We start from the raw sequence: 20,646 nt of genomic DNA, 5'->3' as shown, positions 1-20,646 counted from the left end.
TGCTACAAATGACCTCTTCGCCCCATCTCTCCTGGCTCCGCCACTGACCTTACTAGATTCTTTTAAGTATAAATGCTAAAATTTCGGACAATTGTGGTTCGAAAAGTTTTTTTGTACATAGATTGTAAGCCAAAATTCAACATTGTTGCATAGACACCGATGGTCTTCATGATACCTGTAATGTGACGCGAAGAGCACATCACAATCGGTAGAGCTACTAACACAGGAACTTACAAGACGCCCGGTTTGGGAATTTTGAGTAGGTGGAGCAACGGAAAATAGGCGTTTATGGTGAGTAATACAGCAATTTGCAACATGCAATTATTGCCATGAACGCCTTTCCTCCGTTGCGCCACCTACCGGAAATTGCCAAACCGGGCGTCTTATGAGTTCCTGTTGTTAATAGTTTTACCATCACCATCAGGATCTATGAATGTTTTGTTTAACTACCGATTGTTTAGTCTACTGAATCTCCCCTTAATTTTTATGTAATCGATAGGACAAAACTATTTTTACAGGAAACCATAGATAGCTAAGTTATCTATGTGAGACTTCAAGTGAACACGTGATAAAATGTGTCAGTATGAATCATTGTGAATGTAAAGTAGTGTAATTTTCCAAGTGGTTTGCTAATTGCATTTCACAAAAATAGGTACTTTGGTTTATCTATAACAGGTTTTTGTGGACAACTGCAGGTATATTTCTCCAAAGCTGAAATGAAACGTCAAGGAGATAGGGACAGTCCTTCTCGAATGAAACGACCACGAGGTCGCAGCCCCAACCGTCGGTCCTATCGAGATAACAGGTTGGAAAGGAAAACCACACCCTTTTATGTTTTTTTGATAGCTGAAATAGATTGATACTGTTTTTACAAACACCTCGTATTGGTTTTTAACTTATCCATGAGAGACAATGAGACATACATATTTATAAGTACAAGTGTAGTTTCATTACTATAAATACTATTAATTTATTACTATAAATACTACATTACTATTAATTTTTACATGAATAATTATGTTAATGATTATTATAATGCAGTTACATCCACCATAGTTTTGTTTGTTGTGGTTTTCACTGAATAAAATAGGCGTAATTCTGTGCACTGAAAGAAGGAGCCTGCATTCCTTTTTTTGTATTTTGGACTCTCCAAGTCATAAGACACGACATTTGAAAATATATCTGTCGGACATGTGCAGTATTGAAAACTTGACTGAAACAAATGCAGCTGAATGCATTTTTTGCTTTCTTGAAGAATGGTAATTCAAATCTGCAACTTGATCTGCATATGCTGAACTCATTGAACTGCAATTCTACCCACTGAACAAATTACTGCTTCACTGCTATTATAGGGATTGCCTTTGTTGTCAGTACTTTCACTGTCATCTGACTGACAGTTTAAATAATTTAGGAGAAAATGTCTTAGTTGCTTAGGGAACAGTTATGTGTTGTTTTTTAAATGTTTATTGTGTATGTAACTTGTTATAAAGGTAAGTACATCTGGGAATAAGTGCCGACAAGAAACTTCTGTTTGTAAAAAGTGTCTGAAATGAATCCATGGAAGTTTCTAGACCTATATACATCAGCAAAGAAGTTGATAATAACAACAATAAAATAAAAATCTTTCAAACCATCGGGTTACGTTTATGTTAGATCTGTCACATCATAAATTTGAATTATTATACAATATTGGATTGTAGTGATTATTTATTTACTAGAAAAAATATTAGTGTTTGTTTTGGTTGATATTTAAATGTGTTTGTCTTATTTTTGGTTTAGCCCAGATTTTCGTGACACAAGATATTCAAGAGACGCTCGCAGAAATATCATTCAAAACCGCCATCGATCCCCTGTTGTTTCACCTCGATATTCACCACCTGTTGAGTCTGCAAGATCACGACGTGCCATACGAGATCAAGATGAATATTATACAACATTACTTGTTCGGAACTTCAGTTCACAGCTGGCTAGAGATGACATAGAGTACAGTTTATTTGATGAGTTTCGGAAATTTGGTGAAGTCTCGGTGAAGGTTGAACGGGACTACAATGGTGATCGAGTGGCATATGCTACATTCCGTAATCCAGATGATGCAAGGGAGTGCAAAAATGCTAAAGGACATTTGGTGATGCATGATCGCAGACTTACTATTGAGACAGTACTGGAAAATGAAGGTAGGCGGGAGCATATATCACCTAACTATCGATCACCACCAGCAAGAGAAACACTTGTTCATTCTCCCAGAGGAATATCACCATTTGGTGGAAGATCACCAAGAAGAAGGTCACCAAAATCTAACTATAGGTCCAGGGTCAGTAATAGAGACCGGGTACCCAACAGAGAAAAAGTTATTTCAAAAGACAAATATTCACCAACTGATAGATATCCACCATCAAGAGACCGCAGTTCATCTATAGAGCGAAGAGATAGGTATTACAAACAGCGGGATTCACCAAGATATGCTAGAAACAGAAGTTTCTCAAGATCGCCATACAGGAGTCCTGATAGGGTTAATTTTGAACAACCATCTACCTCCAGCAAACATTCACCCTCAGTTTCACCAAACAGAAAAGATTCGGCAAACGGGGAAGATGATCCAGATATGTCCCATGGAGGTGGTATACAAGACCCTAGTTTCTTTTCTGGATCTACATTTATGGACAAACCAATCCCACCTGAAGATGATCCATTTGCCACAAGAACCTTGTTCATAGGTAACCTTGAACCAGATGTTACTGCCAGTGATATTAGAAGGACTTTTGAGATATATGGAAAGATTGATGATGTTGATGTAAAGCGTGCTGCAAGGGGTCTTGGTTCTTACTGTTTTGTTAGATTTGAAAACTTGGATCAAGCATACAAGGCCAAAATATCATTTAATGGAAAACCTGTTTTGAAAAATGTTGTACGAATTGGTTATGGCAAAGTGATGTTGTCATCAAAAATCTGGGTTGGAGGGCTTGGAAAGTGGACAAGTCTGAAAGACCTAGAGAGAGAATTTGACAGGTTTGGTTCCATTCGGCGAATTGATTATCACCGAGGTGATACAAATGCAGCAATATTGTTTGAATCCATTGATGCAGCACAGGCAGCTTGCACCCAGATGCGTGGATTTTTGATGCCTGGAGCAGAAACTAGACTAAGAATGGACTTTCTGGATCCTGAGCCTGGTATGCCTGGGTATGATTCTTACTTGGAGTGGGGTAGACATGATGTGAAGGGACATGATTTAAATGATACAAGAGACAGACATAAGGGTAGTGACTATCAAAACAAAAGCCGGTATCGTGGAAGAAATGTTTTTGAAGGTGATAGAAAGTATAAATCTGATCGCCGCAGTGACAAGAGAAGTCCATCACCACGTGATTACCGTTCGCCAAGATCTCGTGACAATAAATACAATTCCACAAGCAAAAGCAGAGATGATAAAAGCAAAACAGCTGCATTACCAGATACAGCAATGACAGAGATGCAATTCAAGCATTTTCATGCAAAATCCTGCTACACTTTACATGACCTTTGCCAGTGCTTTGACCCTCCTTGTTGGCAAGGAGGGTTTGTGCTGAAAAAGGTTGCATTTCCAGTGTTGTTTTTTCTGTTAGATGGTGATATGGGAGTTTTTAATCGGACCACGGCAGACCCTAACAGTCCCACTGGAAGACAGACCATGTTTTACTTAACCCAACGACTAAAACTGAATGAAGAACGAGTGGCAGAAGTTAGTCGAAGAATGAAATCAGTTGATGCAAGTCAAACTTGCATAATTGTTGCTGTTCCCGGTGTTCCTGAAAACCTCAATGTTAGTGGTACCTTGAGTGGACCTACTCCAACTCAACATAAGCCACTAAGGGGTCTGGTGAAGTATTTCAAAGAAAAAGAAGCTGCTGGAATTATTTCAGTGCCACTTATAACACTGGAAACTCCCAAAGATTCAGAAAAACTGCAATCAAAAGACAAGGAGGTTTCTGGCATGCTGCATGCATTTCCACCAGGTGCCTTCTCTACAGCCCAACTGCTTAAAATAGGACCTTCACTACAGCCACAGTTTTTTGCTGATGACTACATGGTCATTGTCCTAATTAAGGGTTCTCGATCTCAACTGGTTTAGGTGGAAATGAACATAATCGCTCATCCCAAATTATAAAAATACACAGTGGCTAAAAAGTGAGAAAATTAAATATTTGAAAAGTAAATTTGTTCCCTTCGAATTTTTTTAATGTGATACCTAATAGTTCGGTATGGATTTTATGGATTAAACTAACATTGCCTGATAATTTCTGTACAAAGTTTTGTTAGTCTCACAAAAAGGTGATTGTGATTTACATGTGACCAGATGACAGTTTTATGTCCTGTTGTATACATGTGTAATTACAAACGTTAATACAAACCATGTTGCAAAAGTCAATGCAAATAAATGTTTGTCAGATATGTTCAAATCTCTACTCGCAAGAGAGTTCAAAAGACGTCTGCCTTATTTACGTATCTGGTCTTGAGACGCGTGATACCGTGGTTTTTTACATATCGTATAGTGCAGGGGTTCTTAACCAGGGGTACGTGTAACCCTTGGGGGTAAGAAGCACTAAAGCAGGGGGTACGACATGCAGGGTGAAATCATACCGTATTTAGGCATATTTATAAAGAATGCGTAACAAGTTACTTTGTTATATGTCTAAAACGGGTTGGTTTTGTACTACTTACAATACTGTTTTAATCAACACGCAAGTTATAAATAGCTATTATTGAAATTATGTTAATTCCTATTATTACGATTTTATTAACTTTCGTCGGCTATTTTAGACAGGGGCTACGAGAAAATTTTATGAAAGCTCAAAGGGTACGAGCGTTAGAAAGGTTAAGAAACACTGGCATAGTGTTTCAGGTTTTAGCCAGCGCATTTGCACTAAATGTATATAATTTCTATGTGAACATAATTACTTAAAATCGTAATATATGTATGTAAGTAATAAGCGTGTATGTGTCAAAACTTGCCCCCTTGCAAAATTTTCTGCCAGCGCCAAATTATATTGGAGTAAAAAAGGCTGTTTTAAACTTTTTGACAGGTTCACACATCAGATATAGGCACCAGAAGTCGTGTAGGATATATAGCCTAACACAAACAATAACACGATGAAAAATATTCGGTTTCGGCCGAACCAAAATTCAGTACATCACTAGTGGTTATCCGTACAGCACCAATTAAGCGCTCACCTTTTCCTCCCATTGGGTAAGTAAACGAATAAAGCTCAACCACAAGACTGTCGCGCAGCGGAAAGAAATATTAATCGCGCATGTCACCGGGCAATATCCTTGTTCTTTGGAATTGGATTATTACTTTTCGATTTTGGTACTTTAAGGGCCCTTTACCCATTGATGTGTATTAGGTAAACATTGCAAGCAATTTTTTGACCACAGTCCGGCTCGGAAAATCTCACTGTTGCAATAGGAGCGGTAAACTTCGATTCAAAATCACAAGGCTTTGGGTAGATTTTTTCTCATGGTAGTGACAATAAAGAAAATGATTTAAAAAAGCACGGACAAAAAGTATTAAAACTGGTTTTAATCAAAAAGTATAACAGTAGCCTACATGAGTTTAACCAAAACATACAATGTTGCAACATCGCATGTTCAGTGCCAATTTGAAGTCTGAGAAGTCCGCAATCACTGCATGGGCGCCGGCAGAAATTGTTCCAGGCGGGTCAAATTTTGACAAAAACCACTTGCAGGGGTAGATTACTATATAAAGTAATTATGTACACATGGCATAAAATATATGCAGTAGATTTGCGTCAACAATGAAAGATCCCCGTACAGTCACGCAACCATGAACCATTTTGTCCGTTCAAAAAACATAAAAACGGCAGAGGCTATAAAAACAGCACCAGATACGTAAACAATGCAGAGATTGTAAAAGTCGCTTGTTTAGAAAAATCAGAGTACGCCAGGTGCCGTGATCGCTGGTCTGCATCGACGCTTCAGGGCTGATCACAGTTATGAATTTATGTTCATCGCTTGTTTACACATTTGCTTTGACTATCTTAACTTCCCTTTCTCGTTTTCTTGTTTCAATCATCACGTTTTTTGAAAAAATGTTGTAATTTTGCGGTAAATTCCAGTGGGGGTGCGTCAAGTGTCCCCTCTTGACCCTATACGTGCCGGCGCCCATGAAATACTGGCTTATGGTCATTTACACAGCTGGGACTTGGTGTTTGTTTCTAGTGCGATTTTCAAAAACATCTTTACCCAAAAATAATGTGTTCTCTTACTCGTGATAACTTATGTTTCATCAGGTTAAACTAAATTTGTGGATGTATGATATCTAAACTTTATAAAGCCTAAAACCATGTCTAGCAGTGGAACTAGTTTACAATTACCAGCAGATAAATAAAAATAATCCTTTATTCACAAAATAATAAATAAAATAGTTGCGTGCATGCGTAGAAAAACGTGCCCAGTGCGTCACAGTGATGATGGCTTAGAAGAAAGTTTGTTTTCCAAGTCATCCAGTGCGATGTTCATTGCTACATTTAACACTGCTTTCTTTTTGTACCACTTCAGCGGATAGCAATTTTCTTCATTGTTGTTGTGCAACTGAATCGATCTAATCAGTAGAATCTCTAACATCATATGGTCAATTACCGTGAGAGTGGTTGCTGTCGGTGGTGGTGGTTTTGGAAGAAGTGATTGGACAAACATGCTGTCCAGTACAAGATCAGCTGCACACTGTTACACAATCACATTCCATTCTTAATGAGTGTTATTGTGATACACTACATTTCTTCAAACGTGATGGCTACAATACACTCTTCTCTAAATGGTGCAGCAAACATGGGTAGTTGAACGTGGTTCGGTCACCAACGTGGTTTACTTCAATGTTTCATGCACAATTTCGATAAAAAAATGGAAAAGAGTTACCACAGAAAGACGATTTCGTCGTTTCTGCCACGTGAAATCTAAGTACTGTATGATCAAATATCCCCAGTCAAAAAGTTAATGTTGTAATTAAACGACCTGAATGTGACAGCGATTGTTATGCGATAAGTAAAGTGGTGTTCTGTTTGCTGAATTTTTCGACAGCAATGAACTACAATTCGGTGTTCAGATTTTTTTGCATTTTGCAATTGATTTTGCGGACACGAGTATGGACATGTCTCAAAGCAAAAAGGCATGGTTAGTTGTTTTTTGTTGCAACTCGGACTTCGTCATAAACTTTGTTTCATAAGATCTGGCACGACTTATCCAACAAAACTACATTTGATGATAAACTTGCTGCTATGGTGTTTATAAAGGTCTTTTACAATGTGGTGTCTGGTCACATTAAGTAGTGTCTTACTTACTTTTGGTAACACACAATGCCAATACCTTATTGCAGCAGTTGGGTATCAATGATGATGACCCCAAATCCTTTTTTATATTTTGTATTCAGAAGTCATGCGCTCATGGAGCAATGTAAATTTCAAACATGTATAATTTAAAACAAGCTTTAAGAAGGGCGAGCTTTTGACAATACTGATACATGTTTCAGACGAAGTATTTATAAACACTTAAGGTTTCACAAAATACCTAGGGTCGCAGCATATGATTTTACAATGGTCATGCTGGTAACACCAACACCCATTCAATCCACCCTTCGGAAAATATGACCAGCTTTCTTGGTTAATTTAACACCATTGAAAAAAAAAAGCATTTTAACAACTTAAATACTTAAAAAACATTTACCTTAGTAATATGTTTGTACTGAGAAAAGGCTATGCGAGCACCATAATGCATCAGAACATCCTTTGCCACCAATGATGCTTCCTCACATACCACCTCATGGATGATTGACATGCAGACTTCACCACAGATACAACTTTCAATGACATCATTTGCAACTTCTTCCAATATTTCAGACTCCAAATCAGTAAAGATTTCCTCAGAATGATTTTTTTCCTTTGTTTCCTTTTGGTGGTTAAAAATCAGATCATCATAGAAGTCAATGACACTTTTATAGCATTCTTCCTCAAGCACATCATTAACTAAATTGGAAGAAATTTCTTTGCAAAATCTAAAAAAATGAAAATATTATCAACTTTGACAAGTCAAATACAAACCAGGTACAAAATCGTTTTTACCTTTCAAAAACATCTTTTTCATGTTTTACATGTTCCTTTACTGCTCTTGGAGATGGATTAACCCCATCTAATATTATTTCCTCCAAAAGGTTAAGAGCCTGCACCAAACAAAAATGTCTCAAAGCTAAAGCAAACAACAACATTTGGGCATAAAAACATCTTAAAAACATACTTCTTCAGTTATAACTTCTCCTAACATGTGTTGGGCTTCAAACTTCAATTGTTCATCACTGAAGTATGTCTTTGTCCCATAGTGCTGGGCTTGTTGATAAATTGGAGGCAAAAACGAAAATCCAAAGTTGGGGACATGCGGAGGTTTATGAGATTTTTTGTCTGTATTCAATTGCAACTGAGGTAATGGATATAAAGGCACCAAACCCAATGGTTGGGGATTTCTCTCCTCAGAATCATTGTTTGAGGACATATTTAAATTTTAACTTAAACATTGATTAATTTAATTAGGTTGTTTTTTAAACAACATTTCAGTTGCAGAACAATTTTCTATGAAAACAAATCAATGTCAACATTAAGGTGGCAGATTTATTAAGGTTGCCATGCTATATAGGCGACTTGCAAGTTGCAAATGTGAGCTTTTTGGGATGCACAACAGCACAGATCATTTTTGGTTGTAAGTTTAATTTGCTGTCATGTGGTGGCTTCTTAGTTCTTACACTATCAAATTGATTTTAGTTTTGTTGTGCTTATTACGCCGTTTCTACTTGCACTCTCAATGAGTGTGTCAAAATTCTACTACAGTTTAAGTTGGGCAGAACTATTATATTTTCATCACCAGAAAGAGGACACATTCTGGACAAAGAATATCAACAGCTACCTTTGTGCCCCCAAATATATTTGACAAATTCTATTCAGTTAATTTATATAGTCCTGTTTGGATAAAGTTTAACTTATAAATTGATAAGTTTGATCAACAATGATCACAACTGAACTGACATTGAAATCTGGAAGTTATGCTGATTGCCGGGAATGTAGTTTTGGCTGTTTTCAAAGGCCAAATTGTTATTTATATATTTAGTTAGCAAATGTAGGAAATTATTTTAAGAGGTATGGTAGGTCAGCTAGCCCTACGGTTATTATAGGGCTGTTAAAGTTGGGGTGTGGTTTGAAAGTAAGTAACATTAAAACTAACTTGAACTTAGTTCCTAACCTATTTGTCTGACTGTTCATTTAAACTTTTGAAGTTAGTAACTGTATTATAACTTTTGACGAACCAAAACAAGAACTTAAAATCTGACAAGTTTGATAAATGCCGATAGGTGGTGTAACGAGCACAGTTTATTTAATTAGCAGGCGCGGGTAGGGATTCAAACCAAACTTAAGACTGGAAATGAAATTTTTTGGTTAGTTTTAATGTTTGTTTTATTATAAAATCTCACTATACCCAATAGCCATAACCATCAGCAATTTTACTTTTTAAATAATTCCCGGTGCTCTTTGCGTCACCTACTGGTTACTTTGCCTGATGTGAGTTCAGCTCTTAACGCCCCCTTGTGAAAGCGAAGTTGTGATTCTCGTTACGGTGTTAGTAGCTCTACCGTGAGTTCTTATTCTTATGTTGGCAGAGGCACAGTTTTTTTTAAACACAAGTTGTCCAACAAATTGTTGTGCGATAGGGCGCCATAGAGCCATTTTGTATCTAAATAATGAGTTGTTTTATTTCAGTCCAAACCTAAAAATTCAAACGTCTGCGTGGAAAACGTTTAAATAGGCTCCTGAATTTGAATTGTTAAATAAACAAATGTAACAGGTAATACTGACGTTCCTTCATCCGATATTTAAACCGATATTTGTTTATTAGAAATTTAAAAGACAACAATAGCCTAAAAGCAACAGAGTCAATAATTTGTCAAAAACTCAGTTTGACAATAAAAATAAAACCTATGCCATACGTGACAAAGCCTACACCGCTTTCCGTAGTGCTGAAGTGAATAAACCTGTCTACATTTTCTTGTTTTGTACAATTGTCCCACAAACGCTAAACCAGGGCTTATTCTAAAATTTCTGTGTAATATTAATGGTTGACGTTTTGTAAGTTTAGTGGTTTGCTTTTAAACCATCTTCTTTTTCTAACAATTAAGGATTTTACGGCGCCTCTTGACTTTGCCACAACAACGCCAACTGTGTCGCTAGTTTTTTTCACCAAGCAAAATAACAATCCGAACCCGAACGCCAACCTCGAATTTTTTCGAGCGTTATTAACAACAATTACGTATCAAATCAAATTCCCGTGATACATTTTTATGTGGTATCAGCATCATATGTGGTAAGAATCGAACTTACGAACGTCGACGCACTACAATCTCAAAACAAATCTGCACAGGGTTTACTGACCCTGGTGCCTTCATCACCTTTAACACTTGCATTTGAAAACAGTTTTAAACTGAAGCGCTTACATTTCGTAAGTCAAATACCGCAACTATGTGTATTGTTGCTTCACATCCTGAAAACATGGCCTGCACTTTTTTAAAGTGTATTTGATTAACTGCAATTGAAGTCCTGTTTTTTAGAAGTTTAATCCTGTTATCGAAACAAAGAACGTTTTTAAGGAACTTGTCCCAAAAACACCATTATTTGGATCGATAGGGATTCCACTTATACCATTGACAAATAATGCTTAATCCCTTTATAGTACTAGTTGTCCACAACTATAGTTTTTAAATCAAAGGACATATACAAAGTTTTTAATGAGGTATAGGTGGATAGCAAAGTTGGATTCTATATTTGTCAACGAACTTTTCTCTTAATGTACTAAAAGGTCGACAACGCCCAACACAAATAAGGGGATCAAGACATGTGGTTAAATTCATAATTTGACGACAATTTTGTATCAAGTTGCCTAATTTTTCGCTCGTTTCACCTTATTATCTCATCTCAAACAATTTGTCAGCGGCATTTTTGCTTTGTTGTGAAAAATTGGGATGCACAGTGTCATTTTACGCCCAAAGGATTAAATGATACGCCGCATGGTCTATTCATTTCAAAATTCTGTCAGTTTTACGCCAAAACCTGATGAAAGCGAACGTTACAACACATGAAATGTGCTTAGTGATAAAATATTTATGATATTACCCTAGCTTAAGCGCCGGTTACTTTTTTGTGTGAAAATTATGGAGTACAAAAAGAATTTTTTTTACGCGTGAGTACGTATTCTGTCATCCATAATATTAGTCAAAACCTGTTTAAACAGTATTTGACAGAATATGATGCACGATTTATCATTTTTTTAGCAAATGAATTAGGATGGTAATAACATGTGTATTGATTAGCATTAACCCGTTTTGTCCAAGTGTGTCAAAATAAATACAGGTCTGATACATAACTACGCTTTTACGCGCTGAAATGCGATCTTTGTATGTTAACAGACATCCATATGGTAGATAATAAGCACACAACCTTGTTCATTAACCGTATATCCGAAATTCATCAGTAGCGGAAGCTTTTAATCATTCATAAATGTGCACTATCAAAAAGAGGCAAATCGAAACGGAGCTTAAAAAATCATTACCGTGTTTAATGTGCTGGCAACTAAATTGTGGAGGCCAAATTTCCCAACATCTGCGCACAATTTGTTCCCGGTGGATCAAAACGCAGACAAGCGCTTGGTCTATAGAAACCGTTTGATGTGTTCGCCTTTGGTTTGCCACTTATATCGCAATGTGCTGCTTTCGATAAACAGTTAACGAAAACCAGAGGTTTTTGTGACACTTCAAAGAACGCCTATCTTGGATTGTTTGTTCGTCGCGGTGAGTAAGAGAAAATGATTAATTCCGAAGTATTATCTTTATTTATGCGATGTGCAACTGCTTTAAAGTCACTTAAATGCTCCAAATTTGGACGACGAATGGCTGTTTCACAGTGCCAGAGTCGTGCATGACGCGGAAATGTTTAACAATAGATATTTAATAAGTCTCCCGTAGCGTAACGTTTTGCAATTACACGGAAAGTCAACAAAAATATCTCCCAGTGTGTGTGTGTGTGTGTGTGTGTGTGTGTGTGTGTGTGTGTGTGTGTGTGTGTGTGTGTGTGTGTGTGTGTGTGTGTGTGTGTGTGTGTGTGTGTGTGTGTTTGGTTATGCCTGGCCTTTTTATCAGTGTTTTATTTATTTACAACATATATTGTGATGCAATTAAACTAATCTTTTTTTACATAGCATGATGCCCACTCGTCCACACCGCATTAATTTAAGTTTTAAAACAAAAAGTTTATTTGGCGATCACAAATATCGAAAAATATTAGTACTGCATCAAAACTACGTTTCAGAAGGAAAATAGGAAATTGTGGAAGGTTTTGAAGATTGCACAAATGCGTACGAGCCAAAGGCACCCACGTTTGGCCTTTGTGTCGGTGTCATTTCACCCGACAGGTTTAATCCAACGTTGTTTTGGATTCCAGGAGAGACAGCTGGGTAGTCCCGGTGAAGAATGTTAGGGGGATAAATTGGATGAGTCTTGCTTGTTGATCCATGCAACAGGTTTGAATATGCAGCTGCAGCGGCGGCAAGCTTCACTTTTTCGAATTCCGCCTCGTGTAATCTTTTTGCTTTCGCTCGACGATTTTGAAACCAAATTTTGACCTAAAACATATGTTTAAATAGTTTTTAAAATCGCCTTGAATACAAATCTTTTACAGACGTAAAAGTTAAAAACCGACAAACATTTTTACCTGAGTTTCTGAAAGTGAAAGTGACGCTGAAAACTCGGCTCGTTCTGCGATCGACAAGTATTGCTTTTCCTGAAACTTGTTCTCGAGGGCCATAAGTTGCTCAGTGCGAAAAGGCGTTCGAGGTTTGCGGTTTGGCTTGTGCTTACGTAACATACATTTCGATATAGCTGCAAATAAGTTAAAATGATAACTTTGAGCTACGTAGAAATTATAACAACTGTATATTACAATCTATTTTTTTGCAAGTTAAGGAGTGTTGTAACAAATTTAAAAACGATTTCCACAATTTATATTACAATTTTAATGAACTTAAGTAAAGTATTTAGAAAAGTTTTTTTTTGTCCAAATGGTGATAACTCATTCCTTACAAATAGCTTGCATTTGTTAAACAAAAACGAATAATGTGTATGACTTTACACCAGTTGGACGAAAAACTTTACTGAATATGCGACCTGACGAAAATTTGTTTGTATTGTTATTAAAATTAAATAAAGTACTCACAGTATTCCGGGCTTGATGGCGTCATTTGTTGGCTGCAATTTTTGCTTTCGTTTGAAACTTCATGGCTTCGCCTGTCGGGTTGAATTTCATTGCAATTATTCTGAGTGATTACTCGACCACTCAAGTCGCTTGTCATCATCCACGGATAATATTGTGTGTAGGAATCAATCAATGGCACTCTTGTTTTAAATGGGATATGATTCCTTGTTTCGACAGCGCTTGATCGCGTGGGTTTTGACAAAAGAAATTCAATGCTAAAAAACGCAAAAAAACACACTTTTAGGTGTTGTTGCAACATGTTTGACTGCATTAATTGTGTCCAACTATATTTATGACATATTTGAAAATAAATAAAATGCAAACCTGAAATTGCTTTTGTCACGATTTTTTTTAGAGATGGACGTTTTCGTCGGCGAAGGTTCTTCTTCGGAACTGCAATCATCATTGGACGATACGTTTTCGTTTAAAGAACTTTCTGATGCTGCTGTTGGCAACGGTATAAGTCCCGTTGCGGAATTTTCCGAAGCAGAATTTTCGCAAAGTAGTGTCATTTTAAACAAATTAGTTGGTCTGAAATAAAACGTTATCGGGTTATAAAACGTATATTCTAATGTAATCTACGTAGGTATATTTTTTATTTTAGGCAAAAAATATTTTAGGCAAAACGCCAAACCCGTAATGTGACTGGAGTATCAAGATCATCGCGCTTTTGTACAAAAAAATTCCGCCTACAGAAAGCCCTTTTTCTTGGCGTTCTTCTCTCACTATCTTCAATTATCCGCGCTTCCTTCAGCCGCTGACAGTCTTCATTAAATTGTAATAAAACGATTTTCGATTATAACAATGCCGCAATTTCGTCACACTCTCCGCCGTTCATTGTGCGTCGCCATGCGCGCGTCGTTTTCTCTCGTCTGCTGGGTTTGTCCCCACGAGTCTTTCTCTTGTTTGTTTAAGTCTTGTTTGCAACACTTAAAGACGGTCACTCGCTGCGCGGTACCGCTTTTCATCAAGACGTCCGGATTGCCGGAGCTGCCACAATGATGGGGATTAACGCTGTCAATTAAAATCAACCCACGAGCACTGGCACCCTGGTTGGATGTCAATTCGGGATGGGGCTTACGGCCATTTTGTTTCGTTAAGCACGTTCGGCTAGCGCAATCGACTTATAATTCGGTTCTCAGTCTAGAGGGAAAACTGGATTAATGAACCCAAACAGTCATTATCTTCAGATAATGAGCCAATGAATGACTGCAAAATGTCTCGTGTCAAGAATCAGAGCAAGCGTTAAGAATAATAAAACAACTACGCAAAATCAATATGTAACTTACGTTAGTATTAATAAAACGTTTGTAGTTGTTCGATTATATTGTACAAATAGAAAACAACGCTTAAAATGGTCATTTAATTCGCACTATTATCAGGAAGATTTCAAACTATTTCAACAAGAGCATTCAAATATTCATTTTTTAAAGCCATGGTTTATTTTGCTGCAGTTTTTGTTTCGTATAACCTGGGTGAACGCAAGATAAGAACGTAGTTTTAGAAACAAAGTTGAAAAAAATGTTTGTAATTTGGCCCATTCTATATCAGCAGTGCCCAGAACATGACACCTAGAACATTCCGATTTTTTTCAAATATTCATGTGCCAAAAATTAAGATTTGTAGATTAATAGTTGCGACATAAATACTTACGTTTTATTTTTTATTTGAATAACCTGAACATGCACAAGCATGCCAACGCCCATAATGTTCACTTGCTATATTCAGCAGCTTTTGGTAAAAAACTTTTTTTTTTAGAAAAAACAAAATTATACGTTTTTTCCGAACGTTGGTACGAAAAGAAATACTAAGGTATAAATCTGACACCTCAGCGTGGCTGAGTTGCCCTGCCCTATGTGTTGCATATGAGCTAACAAAAAGTGCAATGAAGGCTAACCACGGACTCAAAAAAATGCGCAATCTATGCAAATTATACAGCTAAAGATTTATCAAGTAACAGCCAGGCTTCACGTAAATACAATCTATTATAACGAACTACCTTAGATTATGCAATCTAGGCTACTACAAAATACACAAACTTTACTTTACTGTTATATAGGCTAGGTGGATTTCGTATTTTAGATATCATGTTCAGTGACTAAAACATATTGCGCTTACACGAAGTCTTGTCATTGCATTGGGTGTGGTTTAAATTTAAATAGCAAATTTTAACTTAGTTAATATAGACAGCGCATTTCAGAGTAGTCCGACCACCATTGCAAGTTCAACATTGACGTTACTTCCAGCAAAAGTTTATCACGCAAATTCAAATTTATTTACCGTGCTGCGTTTAGAACCAATTTACAAATCACATTTATGTCATTACAAACATTTAATAAAAAATACCACATGCTATGTAAAATGGATGAAGAAAAAGTTTTCAGGCTACATAGGAAATTAATTGTGATGTAATAGGTGTATGTTGGGATGCTAAAAGTCAGCATCACATTCAAGCCAATCAAAACGAAAATAGCGTATTATTTCTTGTAGGCACTTCACAATCAAACTTCGTTGATTTAAAATCTCATTTAGATTTATTAGATCAAGGTAAATTTTCATTTGGGTGAAGTTCTGATTTATGATGATATCAGATTTAAAAAAATTAACTATTAAAAAATAAACACAAACAGATTGTATGGCGTCATTTAAGTTTTGACGTTTGGTTATTTCTATTTTATATTCACAAAAAAGTTGTTTCAACATTTTTTGGGGGCCAGGTATTTATGGAATAAAGAAAACAAGACGTAGACTTCTGTAAGCAGGGTGGTGCCAGACACGCGTCAGACGTCGAGCAGACGAGTTTTATGTTCTTGTCGACGCCGCGATTTGAAATTAACGAGCTGATCAAACGCACATGCGAAAATTATATTGCCTTAAAAGTGATTGGGTAGTTGTTTTGTATTTTATGGACACTAGTATTTTCTTCACACAATTAAGCGCCATAAACAATCACAGCACGTTAGCAGAGCACCGTAAACATGTTGGCAGCTACAGAAATATGGTCCAGAAAACACTTATCACAGTGTGATATTTTTTATTTAGGTTTGTTACAATTAAAATGTCTACAAACATGTATTGGTTTTCATCGCACTCTAGTCTAGAAATGAAAACAAGTTAAGCACATTGTTGTGTGCATTTGCCAACTAAACAATCAATGCAAACAGGATCAAATTTAACACATAACTTCCAATCACCACTGCTAACACGACTTTCTACTTTATTTCTCCCATATGATAATACGATTCATAAATTGCTTCGAACAGTTAACGAATTAAACTTTTGCACTATTACACAACTACAATTAAATTTACGCTCTCACCATTAGTCTACAAATTATTACATGTATTTTAACCAGTTTCATAACAAAACAAAATAATTTATACACCACGAAACATGAATAGCAGCAAAATTGCATCCAAAACCAAAATGACAACATTGTGTTAGAGGTCACATAAATGAAAAACAACAAGCTCCAATGAAGGTTAATTTTTGCCTGGATCTTCTTTCAAAGGAATAGTGAGGTTAAAAACCATCTGCAAAGAAAACAAACACACTTTAAAATGGGTTAAAAAAAATTAAAAGCTCCCAGTTTTTCTGTCAGTTTAATAAACAAACGCGCATTTATTATTCGTTGTATGTAATATATTGTACAATTATTTTTACATTTTTCACCCTTTACCTTTTTGCTTGTTGTGTCAGCGTCCACGCAAAAGTAGCCAACACGTTCAAACTGGTATTTATCAAATGTTTGGGCACCACGGACGGATGATTCAACGATTGCACCAGACACCACTTCTAGAGAATCCCGATTGCAATCAGTAACAAAACCACCTGGAACTTCCGCCGGATCCTCCGGATTTTTATGTTTAAATCTAAAAAAATACAGCAACAAACTTAAGACATTGATTACCGAAATGCTAGGAGTCTTTTTTGTCTTAAAAATAATAGTAAAATAAACGCCTATCGCGACCAATTGCTATCAATATTACTATTGCTTTGCGAACACCAGCGTTTTTGTTTAACCTATTCAAAACTTTGTTTCCAATAAGCTTGTGGTTTTTTACTGTCTTAATTAAAAGGAATGTTAAATGATGGATAATATGGCAAAAAGCCCTTCTGTGAGACTTTACTATACCTTAATAAACAATAAAACAACAAAATGGCAACTGCGTTTAACTCACAATCGGCTGTAAATACGGACTTCGCATGGGTCGCTGTGTTTGCCCGATACCCAGTGGATAAATGCTTTAGGTTTGGCCGAAGATTCAACGGACGAACACGTTGCGAATATTTCAGTGACTTCACCATTAACCTCATTCGCGCGATCAAACGTCAAAACTAAACCGGCGTGTCTTAAACCAACCGACTGGTTCGTCGCAAATCTTTTGTAACTTTTGTCGGCCGTCTGTGAAAATAAATTCATGATAAAATCCATGCGACAGGGTACTACCTATGCAGTTAATCACCTTGACGAAATCGGTGCGTTCAATGTATATGGTAGGTGACATTTTCACCGTATGATGACCCTTACTCTCATCAGCTGGAAAATTAGGAACGCGCAGCTCCAGTTCTCCCGACTTGGCAGGAAAATTTGTGATATTTACCTTCAGAGGTTTTAACACCGCCATCACCCTATTAAAAATTCCAAAACACAAACTCAATGTAAAGGCCATGATCAAGTAAATAGGCAACTTACCTTGGGGCAATGTTATTTAAAGTGGATCGAACACAAGATTCAAGCAAGGGTGGCTCAAGTACACAAAGGCTGCCTGTCACTCCTACCTAGAATGATAGTGAAAAGTTTGAAAAAATCATTTTCAAATTGCAAACATTTTTTTTACCTTTGCACAGAAGTCATTTATTGCCTCAGCCGGAAATCCCCTTCTACGTAGAGCAGTTAAGGTAAATAACCTTGGGTCATCCCAATCGCGGACAATTCCGGCATCAATCAGCTTTGTTATTTTTCGCTTTGATACAACTGTGTACTATAAACAAGAAAAGTGGACAATTACATATTAAGGGCATCAGTTCCATGGTAGACGAAACACACCTGCAAATTAAGTCTTCCATATTCCCACTGAACCGGGCAATATATGTCAACATTATTGCACAACCAATAATAACTTGATCGCCTACAAAAATATCAGATGTACAATTAGAACTTGTACAAAGAGATGTAAAAAAGGCCTCTTTAAAGTTGGTACAATTAGAATTTATTAAAAAATCATATCTATATTTTTGTGTATACCTTGCTTGAAATTCCTTTGTACACAGTGAATGAGAAATGTGTTCCAGGCTATCACAAAGGCAATGGGTGAAGTCATATGTTGGGTAGATGCACCACTTATCACCAGTTCGATGATGAGGAGTAAATTTTATTCTGTAGGCAACTGGATCCTGTTTTCCATCTTCCATTACCATTTTCATTCTTAATGTGGCATCTCCTTCATCAATTTTTCCTGCTTTCATGTCCTAAAACACACTTGTTAATTAGGAAACATACTCTTGGTACTTAAACAACATGAGCAAACTTAAGTACACAACAGTTGCACCCTTTAGGTCCGTCTAAAATTTTTGTTTTAAAGGTTTTCTGCTATGATATAAAAAAAATATTATTAAACTTTAATTAAGTTTATGCAACCTCAAACAATTTTAAGGACTCTGATATTGGTCTGTTTCTCCAAGGTGAGGGAGGAGGATTTTTGCCTTTGATTTCTTCATATTTCTGGTGACAAATATATGCCAGATCCTTCTTAATGAGCACTATTGCTAGGTCATAGAGCTCTTGAAAGTAATCTGATGCATGAGTCACTTTGTAAGGAGTGTAACCTAAACATCATTGACATTGCTGAAAAGAAATCAAACTGGCATACATGTCAACAAACAAGGTTACCTACCAAGCCACTTAACCATTGCCAATATTCCAGTGAAAAACTTTTCTTCTTCCTTTTCAGGATTAGTATCATCATACCGTAAGAAGCATATTCCATCATTGGCTTTGGCGTACCCAAAGTTAAAGTTAATAGCCTTGGCATGGCCAATGTGTAGAATTCCATTTGGTTCAGGTGGAAATCTTGTCCTCACCTGTTTGATGGCAAATTTACATAAGTTTGGAAAAAAATAATGGTTTAAAACTGACTAATGTTTTGGTCACCTATGTAAACACATACAAGTCACAAAACCAAACTTTTATGAGTTTATGAAACTAACTTGTCCTCCAGTTAATTGAAGATGTTCCTTTAGCAACCTCATTGTGTTTTCGTTGATAACATAACCTTCAGTTTTATAATTTTCACCAGGTTTATGAAATTTTAAAGCTGCTCCGCGAAGCTGTTCCATTAAACTTTGTTCTTCCAAAATCATTCCATTAGTGTCTGTTTTTTGCTTGTTGTTACCATCTCCCTTAGATTTCTCTTTCTAAATCCCGATTATTTTGTGAGGTTAAGTTTATACCATACAATACGTTTAACTAGAAACATGTTTTTTTTTTGAAAAAAAAAAGTTTAAATCACAACAAACCTTTGTTTTTGTCACAGGAGCTAGATCAGACTCAGTTTTAGGACCCAGGAGGTCTAAAATCTGCATGTCCAGTTCATTTTTCAAAATCTTTCCATCAGCAAACTTAAGTTGTTTTCTAATAAGTCCAAGTAGTTTCCCAGTGTTGTAACGGTATCGCTGCTTTACAATTTCAGCTTTGTGTTGATCAATCATATTTTCTACCTGTCAAACCAAGTACAAGTATCATTAAAATGTGCATCAGAAGGAAAGCAAGTACAAAAATAACTTACAACTTCTTCGACTTCTTCTGGTGATATCACAACACCGACCCCACAAAAATCAGAAAATTGTTTTTCATTCACTGGCATTGAAGGATTGTTTTTCAAAAAATCAAAGGCACAACTAAGCTGAATTTCAGTAGTAAGTTTGCGTTTGGTAATGGACTCCACCAAAAATGGCAAATGAGCCTTATCTTTTATCCGAGTGGAAACTTGGTAAAGTAAACTCCCAATTGATGAGTCTAGGTCCGTAATTTTTTGAGACTGTAATAGGAAGTATAATCATATAAATAAAATAAGCATGGTGTCTTTTATATTTATTGTAAATTACCATACCAACAAAATAGCTTCATGAAATGTAGATGACACCACTTTGTTTTTCACAGTCTCTTTTGCTTTTTGTTCAGACAGACCTGCTTTGCTAAACAGATCAACTAGGTTTTCCATATTATTTGTTTCTTTTTGGCTTAATATGTATAATACACTAAGCTTTTTAAATTAAACTTTTAATCAAACTCCTACAACAAAATACCAACATC

General features: G+C 36.4%; 4 protein-coding genes across 4 annotated transcripts; 1 reads left to right on the top strand and 3 right to left on the bottom strand.

Moving 5' to 3' along the window:
• Window positions 1-593: 593 nt before the first annotated feature.
• Window positions 594-4,430, top strand: LOC145239128 (RNA-binding protein spenito-like). The gene is made up of 2 exons (XM_080102412.1): window positions 594-805; window positions 1,780-4,430. Exons 1-2 carry the CDS (start codon window positions 717-719, stop codon window positions 4,106-4,108), a joined length of 2,418 nt encoding a protein of 805 aa, XP_079958538.1. The 5' UTR covers window positions 594-716; the 3' UTR covers window positions 4,109-4,430.
• A 1,948-nt stretch (window positions 4,431-6,378) lies between these two features.
• Window positions 6,379-8,649, bottom strand: LOC145239368 (uncharacterized). The gene is made up of 4 exons (XM_080102679.1): window positions 8,284-8,649; window positions 8,112-8,209; window positions 7,717-8,044; window positions 6,379-6,720 (listed from the first exon to the last, which is right to left on the bottom strand). Exons 1-4 carry the CDS (start codon window positions 8,533-8,535, stop codon window positions 6,457-6,459), a joined length of 942 nt encoding a protein of 313 aa, XP_079958805.1. The 5' UTR covers window positions 8,536-8,649; the 3' UTR covers window positions 6,379-6,456.
• Window positions 8,650-12,309: 3,660 nt separating this feature from the next.
• LOC145239684 (uncharacterized) lies at window positions 12,310-13,897 on the bottom strand. Its single transcript, XM_080103066.1, has 4 exons — window positions 13,656-13,897; window positions 13,293-13,546; window positions 12,792-12,958; window positions 12,310-12,702 (listed from the first exon to the last, which is right to left on the bottom strand). Exons 1-4 carry the CDS (start codon window positions 13,841-13,843, stop codon window positions 12,379-12,381), a joined length of 933 nt encoding a protein of 310 aa, XP_079959192.1. The 5' UTR covers window positions 13,844-13,897; the 3' UTR covers window positions 12,310-12,378.
• Window positions 13,898-16,531: 2,634 nt separating this feature from the next.
• Window positions 16,532-20,646, bottom strand: LOC145239729 (glutamine--tRNA ligase-like). Its single transcript, XM_080103123.1, has 14 exons — window positions 20,444-20,646; window positions 20,120-20,371; window positions 19,851-20,051; window positions 19,542-19,748; window positions 19,229-19,415; window positions 18,973-19,160; window positions 18,580-18,803; window positions 18,382-18,463; window positions 18,173-18,316; window positions 18,028-18,113; window positions 17,798-17,963; window positions 17,513-17,736; window positions 17,011-17,203; window positions 16,532-16,864 (listed from the first exon to the last, which is right to left on the bottom strand). Exons 1-14 carry the CDS (start codon window positions 20,552-20,554, stop codon window positions 16,814-16,816), a joined length of 2,316 nt encoding a protein of 771 aa, XP_079959249.1. The 5' UTR covers window positions 20,555-20,646; the 3' UTR covers window positions 16,532-16,813.

The sequence above is a fragment of the Phallusia mammillata genome, chromosome 7 (assembly GCF_965637545.1).
Source record: "Phallusia mammillata chromosome 7, kaPhaMamm4.hap1.1, whole genome shotgun sequence".
In the NCBI taxonomy this organism is placed as follows: Eukaryota; Metazoa; Chordata; class Ascidiacea; order Phlebobranchia; family Ascidiidae; genus Phallusia; species Phallusia mammillata.
The sequence above is the reverse complement of the archived record's forward strand: the minus strand, read 5'-3'. Positions and strand labels throughout refer to the sequence as shown.

Coding starts and splice junctions, on each gene's coding strand:
- LOC145239368 (XM_080102679.1), bottom strand. CDS start 8,535: ATGTCCTCAAACAATGATTCTGAGGAGAGAAATCCCCAACCATTGGGT. Junction 8,045..8,111: donor GAAAAAGATGTTTTTGAAAG/GTAAAAACGATT, acceptor TCATTTTTTTAG/ATTTTGCAAAGAAATTTCTT. Junction 6,721..7,716: donor AGTACAAACATATTACTAAG/GTAAATGTTTTT, acceptor ATTGTGTAACAG/TGTGCAGCTGATCTTGTACT.
- LOC145239729 (XM_080103123.1), bottom strand. CDS start 20,554: ATGGAAAACCTAGTTGATCTGTTTAGCAAAGCAGGTCTGTCTGAACAA. Junction 20,372..20,443: donor TTCATGAAGCTATTTTGTTG/GTATGGTAATTT, acceptor TTCCTATTACAG/TCTCAAAAAATTACGGACCT. Junction 18,114..18,172: donor TAAATGACTTCTGTGCAAAG/GTAAAAAAAATG, acceptor CTATCATTCTAG/GTAGGAGTGACAGGCAGCCT.
- LOC145239684 (XM_080103066.1), bottom strand. CDS start 13,843: ATGACACTACTTTGCGAAAATTCTGCTTCGGAAAATTCCGCAACGGGA. Junction 13,547..13,655: donor CGTGACAAAAGCAATTTCAG/GTTTGCATTTTA, acceptor TGCGTTTTTTAG/CATTGAATTTCTTTTGTCAA. Junction 12,703..12,791: donor TTTCACTTTCAGAAACTCAG/GTAAAAATGTTT, acceptor CATATGTTTTAG/GTCAAAATTTGGTTTCAAAA.
- LOC145239128 (XM_080102412.1), top strand. CDS start 717: ATGAAACGTCAAGGAGATAGGGACAGTCCTTCTCGAATGAAACGACCA. Junction 806..1,779: donor CGGTCCTATCGAGATAACAG/GTTGGAAAGGAA, acceptor TTTTTGGTTTAG/CCCAGATTTTCGTGACACAA.